The sequence below is a fragment of the Bos indicus x Bos taurus genome, chromosome 18 (genome assembly GCF_003369695.1).
Source record: "Bos indicus x Bos taurus breed Angus x Brahman F1 hybrid chromosome 18, Bos_hybrid_MaternalHap_v2.0, whole genome shotgun sequence".
NCBI lineage: Eukaryota > Metazoa > Chordata > Mammalia > Artiodactyla > Bovidae > Bos > Bos indicus x Bos taurus.
Window position 1 is genome coordinate 40,009,913 of NC_040093.1, and position 12,209 is coordinate 40,022,121.

The 12,209-nt window shown below is 47.3% G+C and overlaps 1 protein-coding gene across 1 annotated transcript in view; it reads left to right on the forward strand.

Moving 5' to 3' along the window:
- The window catches only part of CNGB1 (cyclic nucleotide gated channel beta 1), a 69,374-nt gene extending 60,095 nt beyond the window's left edge, over positions 1-9,279 (forward strand). Inside the window, exons 32-33 of the mRNA XM_027516437.1 lie at positions 5,128-5,344; positions 8,117-9,279. Coding sequence (XP_027372238.1) covers positions 5,128-5,344; positions 8,117-8,458 — 559 coding nt within the window. The 3' untranslated portion in view covers positions 8,459-9,279. The remainder of the gene's footprint in view (positions 1-5,127; positions 5,345-8,116) is intronic.
- Positions 9,280-12,209: the final 2,930 nt, after the last annotated feature.

Here is a 12,209-nt window from a genome sequence, read left to right on the forward strand (position 1 = left end):
GAATTCCTATCCCACACTATTGGAAAGAAGAAAGCCTTAAGTAGAGAGTAGTTCTTTGGCCTGAGTACCTATGATATACGTGTTGTATTCAGAGTTGTTTGGATTGATTCTCTGTTTCCTTTACTGTGATTGTTCTGTTCGTTTGAGGTACAGCTAGGTTCATATGTTTCATTTTTCATTTCATTTTAGTGTTTCCCCACTTTGATCTTGGTTGATTTTAAGTGTTTGGAATATGTAGAACATTAACATGGCAGAAGTCTACAAAACAGTACACTCAGAGTCCCAAATACCCCCACTTGTTGCCACTCACCCTCTATAGGAGCCTAATCTCATTAGTTTCTGCTTTTTTCTTCCTGTGTTTCTCTTTGCAAAAATAGGAAGATTCATGACCGTTTTGTTATTTTCCTTTCTGTCTTACACAAAGGGTAGCATACTGTAGATTCTCTTTTGCACCTCGCTTGACTTTTTTCATGTGACAATAAATCCCGGAAAACATTCTCTGAGTCTACAGACAGTCCTCGTTCCTTTTAACAACTGCAAAACATTCCTATGAATGGGCACGTAGGCTAGTTCCAATAGTTTTCAATTATAGATAGTACTGCAATGAATAAACTCATGCATGTGTATTTTGTGTTGTTGGGGGATTGGTAGGTTTTTTTGTGGCTGTGCTGTGCAACTTGTGGGATCTTAGTTTCTCAGCCAGGGACTGAACCCTGCCCCCGGCAGTGAAAGCCTGAAATCCTAACCACTGGACTGCTAGGGAATCCCCTGGAATAGGCAAGAAAAGCAGTTGTTTTGCTTCCAAACCCAGAAGATCAGGTTTTAAATTGAGCAATGGATGCAGCTTGATGTGGTAGAAAGCAGACTTGGGAGAGTGGTAGGATTCAAATGCTGTCTGTGTGCAGTACTGGCTGTGTGACCTCGGAAAAGGTGCTTTCCCTTCTGGTCTCAGTTTCTCCACTGGAAAACGAGAGTGATCACTTTGTTGTGGAGCCAATTAAATAAAAAGTGTCCGTGAATGCCTCCAGCAGGGGGCCCAGCACACAAGAGAGCTCAACGTATGTTAATAATAATGATTGTTCCTCTTTATCCGTTGAATTTTCTCTATAATTTTCCATGGGATAATATCTTTTTAATCCACCTATCTGGTATTTCCTCCCATAGCTTTTATCATATATTCATATTTTCCACTTCAGTCACCATGAATAAACTACACTGAGAGTGATCATGATAGAGGGGAAAAACTCACCAGTATCCATTCATACAGCACAATAATTTGTTGAGCTGATATGTTGAGGCCCTGGGGACACAGCAGAGACCAAACAAAGCTTATGTTCTAGCTGGGGAGACCAACAGTGGAGAAATGAGTGACTATGTGATATGTCACCTGGAGATAAAGGCCATAAGGAAATATAAAGCCACCTGAGGAGACAGAGGTGATGGAGGGAGCTATGTGAGATAAGTTGGTCAGGAAGAGTCATTCTGAGGACATGGGACTTAGGTGGAGACCTGCCCAGAGTGAAGGAGTGAGCTGCCTACAAGGAAAAGCATGCCAAGGGGAGGGAACAGCATGTGCGAAGGTTCAGAGGAAGCACAGACTTGGTGTTACACAGAGGCCAGCAACAAAATGAGCATAGGTTGTTATGGGGTGGAAGGAGTGGAAGGGGTGAGATTGGGTAGGACCTTGTAGGGGAAGTCTCATCTATAGCTTTAGTTTTTATTCTGGGGGAGACGGGAGCTATGCAGGGTTTTATACTGCAGAATAACTTGCTGTGACTTGAGTTTTTAATGAAATGCCTTTGGCAGCTCCCAGATGAGTGGAAGCAGTGTCAACCTTAGAGCATAATACAGACAAGGCACTGGGGTCTCCTGGGGAAGGAAGCTGCCCCGTAACTCATTTTACCTGGCTGCTCACAGAGCAGCCACCGGGCCCTTCCAATGGCTGGTCTACCTGAGCTTCCGCCAAAGAAACAGGAAATAAAAATAAAGTCAATTAACATATAAGTAGCATATTCAAATTTTGCCAAGTCTGCCTGCTTCATCCTACCCTCCTGAGGGAGAATCCACCCTCATTATTCATGGATTCTGTATGTGCAATTCACCTACTCACTAAAATTTATTCATAACCCCCAAATCAATACTCAAAGGCTTATAGGGACGTGTGCCCTATTCGCAGACCTGTGCCCAGTGGCAAAAATTTGAGTCATTGAAGTGCACTTTCTAGCTAAATTGAAGAAGGCGACACTCTGCCTTCTTATTTCAGCTCAGATTGTAAACAAGTGTCTTTCTGTGGTCCACTTCGTACCATATTTTTCACATTTTTGTGAATTTTTTTGGTGATTTCACTATTAAAATGGCCCCAGGTGTAGTGCTGAAGTGAGGCCTCATGTTTCCACGTGCAGGCCTGAGTCACAGAGCCACACGTTCGTTGTAAATGAATCAACAATATTAAATAAGATGTCTTTAAAAGAGACCACACACACACATAAGACAAGGTTACAAAATGATCAGTTAATGAAAATGTTGTGTTGAGAGGCTCACAGTAACCAAATCCTGTATTTTCCCAAAAGCCATTGCTCAGTAGTCACTAATTCTGTGTCTGCAGACGCTTGACAGGGCTTAACCGCGGATAATAACTGACTTTAAGTCTGATAACGGGCACCAGGTTCCCCCTCCCCTTCCCTTCCTGCCCCCTGCAAGAGGAGCATGGCTCAGAAAAGCCATACTTAGAGCTGCCATCCCATCCCTCCACCAGGCTTAGGTGTGGGTTTGGGGGTCCCACAGAGGCCTCGCTCCTGGCTGTGCCTACAGTGTGCTGGCCAGAGGCAACCAGAGGAAGGAGGAGGGGCTGGTGGGCCATGCCACACAGAGGGGGCAGTGACATGGCTCTTCAGAGGCTGCTTCTCTGGACAGGCAAGCTTCAGGAGAGAGGCAGGGGGTCACAGATGAACTCTGCCCACCCAAGGAGAGATGGGGCTGAGAACCACAGGGCCTGGGGATGTCTGAGTTGGTGAGAGCCCCGCGTGGGATTCTGTCCAAGCTGCCCACTTTACAGGTGGGGGACCCAAGGCCACAAAGATGTGAGATGCTCCCCTCTCTGACTCGGCCACTCCAAGAAACGAGGCAACAGGGTCTCACACATGCTGCTGTCTCCAGGGGTGAATTATACAGTAATTATAGAAAAACGCGTGTCAGCTGAAAATGAGGATAAATTTCCTTAATCTGGAAACGTCCCAGAAGTTAGCTCAATGTTTCAAAACAGAGACAGCCATTAGCAATCAGCAAAGGTCCCGTAGCTGCTGCCTCCATGTCATTTGAGTACCACGCTGAGCCTTCCCACGGACCGCCGTGCTGTGAATTATGGACTCAGATAACACAGGTGGCAGTGCCAGGCCTGGAAGAGACCCCTCAAGATTATTGTGTTTGCGGCCTCCCGGGGGAGCCCCAGCTAGACAATGCAAGTCTCGGGCAATTAATATCAATATGCACTATTTAAATCCATTGCATCTGATTAGATAAGCAGCTAGTAATGGCTTCATTTTTAAACAAACAAGTTTTGCTGGAACCCTGATGAATGAATTTGCCAATTAGTCGCCTAGGCCCGCTGGACTGCAGGCGAAACTCATTTGTTCTTGAGCCAAACCACTCACCACATATCAGCAGCATGAACAATTCCTTAGAAAAGGCCAGAGCTCTCTTTGATGGAACATTCTTTCCTTATTTAGAGAAGCAGAGTGGTATATTGCATTGAGATCTGGGTTGTAATTCTGTCTCTGCCACCTCTTGCAACCTTGGGCATGTCACTCATTTCATACTGAACCTCAGTTTCCCCAGTTCTTTTAGGTATAATAATCCCTCTGGCCAGCACACTGCAGGCACAGCCAGAAGCAAGGCCTCTGTGGGATCCCCAAACTCACACCTACCCTGTGGAGTATTGTCAGCATCCAAGAAGATAATAAATGTGATATTCCTTTGTAATCATTAAGACATGGGGTACTGGGGTCAAAGGCATGGGTTTGAGTTCCAACTCTGCTACTTCCCAGCTGTGTGGCCTTGGGAAAATTACTCACTCTCTCTGGGCTTCCATATCTTCATTTGAAATGAGGGAGACTAATAGGACCTTCCTGCAAGGATTAGTGTGAGGATTATTCTGATAAAGAACAGAGAGCGGGTCAGTTATCTATTGTTACCACAAGTGGAGTGGCTTAAAACCACACATATTGATTATCTCAGAGTTTCTAGGGGTCAGAAGTCTGGGGACAGTTTAGGTGCGTCCAGTACAAGGCAGTCATCAAGATGGGGGCCAGAGCTGGGTCTTATCTCAAGTCTCAACTGGGGAAGAATCTTCTTCCAGGGTCCCACAGTTGTTGATTGAATTCCGTTCCTCGTGGCTGTGGGACTGGGGGCAGCTTCTAGTGAGTCATTGGCCAGTGGCCGCCCTCAGGTTTAGGCCTCTCCCAACATGACTGCTTACTTCATCAAAGCCAGCAGGGGAAGAGTCTTCTTGCAGGACAGAGGCCACAATCCGATGTGACCTACGTTCACAAAAACGACATTTGACCTATGTTCACAAAAACATCTGGTTGTATTCCGTTGGTTGAAACCAAGTCACATGTCCCACCACACTCAAAGGAAGGGGGTCACACAGAGGTGTGAACACCAGGAAGGGGGATCACAGGGATCACCAGAGAATCCCTGCCTGTTAAGGTCTGAGCACACAGCCTGACACATATAGACACTCAGTGTTGATGATGGTAAAATGACAATAAAGCCAAAGGAGAAGCAAGAAGCTCGGGCTCTTCTTCCTCTGGGCATCCTATTTCCGATTCCTTATATTAAAGTATCCTGCATCATTTCCTGTGTACCCTCAGAAAAGTCACTCAACCCCTCTGAGCCTCATCTATTAAGTACAGGCAGTAAGACCCCACATCATTATGATTGTTCTGATCGTTCAGTGAGATGTGATGTCCCAAGCATCACTGCGCTGGGCTCAGAAAAGGACTTCAAAACTGTCAGCCAACCCAGCCTGCATCACACAACTCAACTAAAGGGCTCTGTCCGAATGAGTGAGGCTTCGTTCTCTCCCAGAGCTTGCCGGTGATGTTAGCGGATGCTGCTTTCTTTCAGGCGAATGCTGAGAAATAACAACAAGCCCAAGGAGAAGAGCGTGCTTATTCTCCCTCCGCGGGCAGGCACCCCCAAGCTCTTCAATGCCGCCCTGGCCGCAGCAGGAAAGATGGGTGCCAAGGGAGGCAGAGGTGGCAGGCTTGCCCTCCTCAGGGCTCGACTCAAGGAGCTGGCTGCGCTGGAGGCGGCCGCCAGACAGCAGCAGTTGCTGGAACAGGTAATGCAGTTGGAGACCCAGCCACCTGGGCCATTTTAACCACGTGCCAGGGAAAAGGCCTCAGGACCCAGGCGTTCCATTGTAGGACTATTTTTCCTTCTTTGTATCCGTCTGGATTCGTTTGGTTGCAAGTGACAGAAAGGCAACTGACAGTGCAAGCTCGAATCAGCTTGAGAAAACGGGGAGTTTACTGGAGCGGGTCATTGAAAGGTTCAGGCAAGCCTGGATCTACACGTTCAAATGATGCCAACAGGATGAGATCTGCCATTCTGTCACCTCTGCTTCCCTGGCGGGCGGCTCCATTCCCAGGCAGGGCCCCAGGGGCTTGAGATGACACCCCCTAAGGTTACATCCTCCTGGCTGAGCAGCTGCCACAGAAAGTACCTCTTTCCCAGCAGTCCCAACAAGGAGTCCCAGGGTTCATAGTCATTGGACAGAATTGAGTGGAATCATGTCAATTCCTGATGTGTGGAGCACCAATGTGGTGCTCTCTGGGGAGGACCGGCTCATGTGCCCACCCCTGGACTGAGAGTGGGGAGGGGTTGGGGTGAGGAGTGTTCCCCCAGATGGAAGTTCGGGTGCTGCTGCAGAGGTAGGAGCAGTGGGTGTGGGCAGGGAATGTCCCTCCCCAGACAGTGATGGTCTCATATCTAATGTTGTGTCTGTGACAATTTAAAAGATTTGAAACAGGCATGGTGCCAACAGTCCCCACCCCCTAAGTCTAAAGGGAATTTTTAAATTAGTTCTGGGACTTTTTTATGTGACTAATGCCAAGAATGCCAATTAGAATGATTGCACTAATTATGGTTGTTCATAACTGTCCTTTAGGAAGGCTGCTGGAAAGGGGCGGGGGATGGGGTTAGGCAGAAGCTCAGTGACGGGGATGCGGGGGCGGATGGCAGTCTACATGACAGAATTCAAAGGAGCCTGGTGAACTCAGTCTCAATCCAGGCTGGTGTCAGAGTCCAGGAGACCTGTTCAGAGGTCATTTGACAGCAGGAGTCAGGGAATGACACCCAAATCACCCAGGGTTCCAAGACATTCTCCAGATACATCCACCAATGGCCCCAGACTGAGAAGAGATATGACTGTCTGGCTCACAAACTGTTAAGGGCAGGGCCAAGCTGGTTTTTAAAGCTGGGCTCTTATGTGCTGGCTCGTGTGTGGAGTGAGTGAACGTGAGCTCCGACAGTGTTCTCAGCACAGTGAAAGGTTTTATCTGAAACGGGTTAGCAATTTGTTGCTTCTAAGTGTTAGCTCTTCACCCAGGCAGCTTGAAGATGTGCATTAAATTTGCATGCGTGTGCTCATGAAAGACAGTTTTAGAACAACCAGGGCAAAAGGGTGGAGTGCAAGGAACTCTAAAACAGCAGCCTAAAGACACAGGTCCAAACCCTGGCTCTGTCACCCTGTGTCCTGGGGAAGCTCTTCCAGGACATTCTGGGACCCAGATTTCTCCTGGCTGTCACACGGGGTGGCAGAGATGGAGCAGGATACTTCCTTGGATACTTGTATAAAAGCATGTTAAACAAGGTGAAACATTTGGTCAACCTTCCCATGATCCTTCTGGCTCCATTCACAGCAGGATCTCACAAGGGGCCCCACTAGGCATCCTGCCCTGGAAGTGTGTTGTCAGAGTTTGGGGATGGTGAGGTGAAACAGGCACATCAAAAGATGCAGAAACACCAAGACAGGGAGCTGCAGGTCCCAGAACTGCCTTAGTATCTAGGAGCTTCTTGGATAACCTCACCTTTACCCAATTCCCTTCCTGCAGCACCCTCTCACTTGAGTACTCTTCAGGGGGTCTCTAGTCCCCATAAGCACACTGACTGCTCTCATGTGAAACTCCCTAAGAACCATCGGGCCTTCTCCTCTGGGGGCTGTTCCCTCCCCAGCTTCTTCCCACTCAAAGATGGGGTCAGACAGCAGGAGGGGCCGTGGTATCCACAAAGGCTTGGATTTTCACTCACTTCCCTAATTACACCCATAGGAACCTGGGTCCCTTAGAACCCCACAGGCTGGAGACTGGAGATAGCCACCAAGTCCACAAACACAGGGGCTCAGTTCAGCCTAACGCCAGTGGTACCCAGCCCATTCTTCCCTGGGGGTCTCAACCTTAGAGACCGTTCGAGAAATGTGCAGATCACAACTGCTTCTGCTCTCAGCAGCCTTTACCTTGTATTTATTTATCTCTCTTTCTCTCTTTCTCTCTTTTTTTTTTTTTGACTGCACCCTCTGGTTTGTGGGATCTTAGTTCCTTGACCAGAAATTGAACTCAGCCCTGGCAGGGGAAGTGCAGAGTCCTGACTTCTGGACCACCAGGGAATTCTCAGTCTTTACCTTATTTGCTTAGAGTTTTTCTCATACACCAGCGAACACACATCCAGGCTAACTGGGCAGGGCAGGCCGTCTAAGCTTTGCAAAGGCCTTGGTGGTGGTCCCTCCTGGTCACAGCCTCTCTCTCCTCCCTCAACAGTTCAGTGCGGGGCTCTGCCCTTCATTCCGCATCCTCACTCCAGCTTCCAGCCCTATGGCTCCAGACACCTAAAATATCCCAAAGACCTTCACCAAACGCTGCCCAGACTTTGAATCCTTAAACTTCCCCACGATATATGTTTCTACCAAATACCTGATGCATCTCCGTCCAACATTACAGCTGTTAGATTTCACCTGCGGAGTGCCATGGTCTTCTCAGGGGTCCGAGGATGAGGAAAGTGTCCGAGACCCCTCTAAGACCCCTCTGCCTCACTAGTCACTCTTTCTGGATTCCAGGCCAAGAGCTCGGAAGACGCCGCCGTGGGAGAGGAGGGATCGGCCGCCCCAGAACAGCCTCCGGCTCCAGAGCCGCCGGCCCCAGAGGCCCCCGCCCCAGAGGCCCCGGCCCCAAGCTCTCCACCACCTGCCTCCCAGGAGAGGCCGGAGGGAGACAAGGAGGCCGCGGCGCGGCCAGAAGAGCACCCGGTGCGGATCCACGTGACCCTGGGCCCGGATCCCAGCGAACAGATCCTGTTGGTGGAGGTCCCTGAGAAGCAGGAGGAGAAGGAGAAAAAGGAGGAGGAGACAGAGGAAAAGGAGGAAGGGGAGGAGGCGAGGAAGGAGAAAGAGGAGGAGTAAGGCGGCAGTTAGTGCACTACCCGCTCCCCCAGCCCCCGCAGGTGCCCGCTCCCCACCACCCGGCACCCCACCTCGAGCCCCCGCCCCCTCCTTCCCCCTGCACCCCGCACCCTCTGCTCCCCAAAGGCCAAGACGCTGGTCCGCGATAGTGGCCTCAAGTGCTCGGCCGGTGGTCCTGATCTGACATCAGTTTCTCCATCTCGCGGGGCTGGTATTGAAATTAACAAACTTCATAGTGTCTGTGCTGGGTGAGTTCCCACCGTCACTAGAGAACCCTGCCTCCTCTGCACCTGTAATTATATTTAAGAACAAAATACTTTTCTGTAGGGCTTCAGTACATGGGAAGCCTTGTTGGAGAAACAAAGAGCTGTTGAAAGTTTGGATTTTCCCCTCAGGAATTTGTCTTCCCCTCATTTCAAGAAGAGAAAACATTTCTGGCAGAAGTGGGAGACAGCTATGCTGTTCTTTCGACGACGTGGAGATAGCACACGCATCAGACCCGTGGTCTGGTGCTGTCTCTCTACTGGGCAGTCACATTAGAAACAAAGTGCTCCAGAGGACAGTTAGTACTTCCGCAGACATTATCCCATTGTGCCCAGCGATGCTGTTTCCTTAGAATAGATATAATGGAAATGGTTTACTGGCAAGAGGTTGTGAGCGTTTCTGAGCATCCACTCTGCCAGTTACCTAATCCTCTTCATCAGGGATTAACTCATTACTTGTTTTTGACACCCTTGCTGTAGAGATGATGATGTGTGCTAAGTCACTTCAGTCGTGTCCAACTCTTTTCGACCCCATGGACCATAGCCTGCCAGGTTTCTCTGTGGGATTCTCCAGGCAAGAATACTGGAGTGGGTTACCATGCCCTCCTCCCAGGGATCGTCTTTCCAACCCAGAGATCAAACCCAAGTCGCTTATGTCTCCTGCATTGGCACATAAGTTCTTTACCACTAGCGCCACCTGGGAAGCCCTAAGAGATAATGGTAGCAATTTCCACTAAGCCTAGAAGGTGGGGTCTCATGACTAACAACCACTGAAATTTCTGAGCTTTCTCCAGAACAAGTCATGTTGCTTTTATAATGAAAACAGGAAAAAGAGTCACTCAGTCAAATGAATATTTATTGAGAGGATTATATTTGCATACCAAATGGCTCTTTGTGGGGTGTGGGTGATTAAAAACAAAAACTAGGATTGGGCCATTTGTTTCTATCAGCAACAATGAATAAAAAGACCTGGCATTCCAAAAGGTCCTGCCCATTTCATATAAAATTACAGAAACCAGGTGAACTACAGAAAGGGGCCTTTGAAGGCTGGCAAAGTTGTGTTCTTAATCCATCCAAATGAAAGCACAGCATTCACTTCCCTGTGAAGAGTAAACAATATGGGAATTCCCAGACTGGCCTAAGTATTGCTAAATCCCAGGGTAACAAACAGATTCCCCTAGTCCCTGTCGTATCATGTGATCGTAGTAATCTTTCTATTGAATATAGCGATGAGCAGTGTTATTAACTGACCTTTCAAAAAACTTCTATTTATTTTTAAAGGTAATAACCTATTTACTAAGTCACTTCAGTCGTGTCCAACTCTCTGTGACCCTATGGACTGTAGCCCACCAAGCTCCTCTTTTCATGGGATTCTCCAGGCAAGAATACTGGAGTGGATTGCCATGCCTTCCTCCAGGGGATTTTCCCAACCCAGGGATCGAACCCCTGTCTCATTATGTTTCCCGCATTGGCAGGCAGGTTCTTTACCACTAGCGCCACCTGGGAAGCCAATAACATATTTACATATGTACAAAGGATAGTCATTAAAAATTCTCCCTCCCACCCCAGATTCCCAACCTCCTTGGTCCCCTTCCTGGAAGCAACCATGATTATCAGTTTCTTGTTTATTCTTTCAGAGATATTTTTAAGCTTGCACGAGGAAATATGTAAATTCACTCTGATTTCCTTCCTTCCCTCTCTGCTGCTGCTGCTAAGTTGCTTCAGTCGTGTCCGACTCTATGCGACCCCATAGAAGGCAGCCCGCCAGGCTCGTCCTTGGGATTCTCCAGGCAAGAACACTGGAGTGGGTTGCCATCTCCTTCTCCAATGCATGAAAGTGAAAAGTGAAAGTGAAGTCGCTCAGTTGTGTCCGACTCTTAGCGACCCCGTGGACTGCAGCCTACCAGTCTCCTCTGTCCATGGGATTTTCCAGGCAAGAGTACTGAAGTGGGGTGCCATTTCCTTCTCCGCCTTCCCTCCCTACCCACCTCCAAATGGTAACATACTAGAGCTGCTGCTATTTTTCACTTGATTTATTTTGGAGATTGTTTCCTATCAGAACATAAAGGGCTTGCTTATTTTTTCTGGACTGCAACCTAGCCCATTGTATGGATGTACCCTAACGCTTAGGGGCTTCCTCTGTGACTCAGCAGTCAAGAATCCGCCTGAAATGCAGGAGAGACGCAGGTTTGATCCCTGGATTGGGAAGTTCCCCTGGAGGAGGGCATGGCAGCCCTCCAGGGATTGCCTGGAGAATCCCATGGGCTGAAGAGCCTGGCGGGCTACAATCCGTGGGGTTGCAAAGAGTCGGACTCGACTGAAGAGGCAGAGAACACGTACATGCACCGTAACACTTCACCTCTCTCCCATTGATGGCCATTTGCATTGTTTCCAGTCATAAGCTATTAAAAATAATGCTGCAGTTAAAAATACTGTACAGATACCATTTCACTGGTAAATACTTTTTAAATAGGAGAAGTCTGGAGGCTTGGGCTAATTTTTTTCTTTACCATCCCCATTCCTCTTTATCATATTTGAACTATATGTTCTACGACCCAAGCATAGAGAGTACTTCCATCTTTACCAAGTATTTCAGATATATCAATCAGCTTATTGCCTTTCAGTAGATGGCAAAAAGTTTCAAAGACACCTTCACTGTTATCTTCTACTTACTAAGGAGTCTTTGTTATATAAATGTGCTTATTCTTTTAGATATCAACCCTTGAGTGTATACTGCTTATTATATAAAGCGAGAGATTTTTGAGGTTTCCAAGAATTGTCCTGGAAAGAAAATTGATTTTGAAATGAGATCAGCAGTGTCTTAATTTCACTGAGAAATCTCATAAAACTTGATACTTTCACCAACTTTGGATATTAGATAAATTGAATTTGAGGCTGACCTTATTCTCCAAATAGAATGAGATGGGCTGATTGCCAAGATATAGATGATACAGATCAGGAATACTGTTATTCTGCAGCTGAAACAGGACTTTTACTTATATGTGTTGTCTTTACTAATTTAAAATGTTTCAACATTTCCTGCATTTTGGTAGAAAATGAACATCAATTTTTTTTTTTAACCATGTAAATATTTTAAATAAGATGAAAACCAATAAGCTGTTTGCAGTTTCATTATCCCAATGTATTCGGCTCCCTGGAATATTTTCATTCATTTTCTTAGTAAACATGAATATTGTGTTTGCACTCTGGCTTTTATCCTATTATAATGCATTTTAATTAAAAGTATTTAGACAAATGTTCCTGGCTTGTGGATTCGTTTCAGAAAGTGACCAAGTATGACAGACACTTTTATGAGAAAAATGAAGTTTATTTTCCAGCTCAGTCTCCCTAGTTGATCTCCTGTGGACATCCTTGGGGCTATAATCTATCCTGTATTTCTGTTGCTGGACTGATATCCCTTATGAAACTGCCCCTAGTAGTTGAAGTCCCTCAAAAACAGCCCTTTTATGTCCAGTCTTACACAGCCC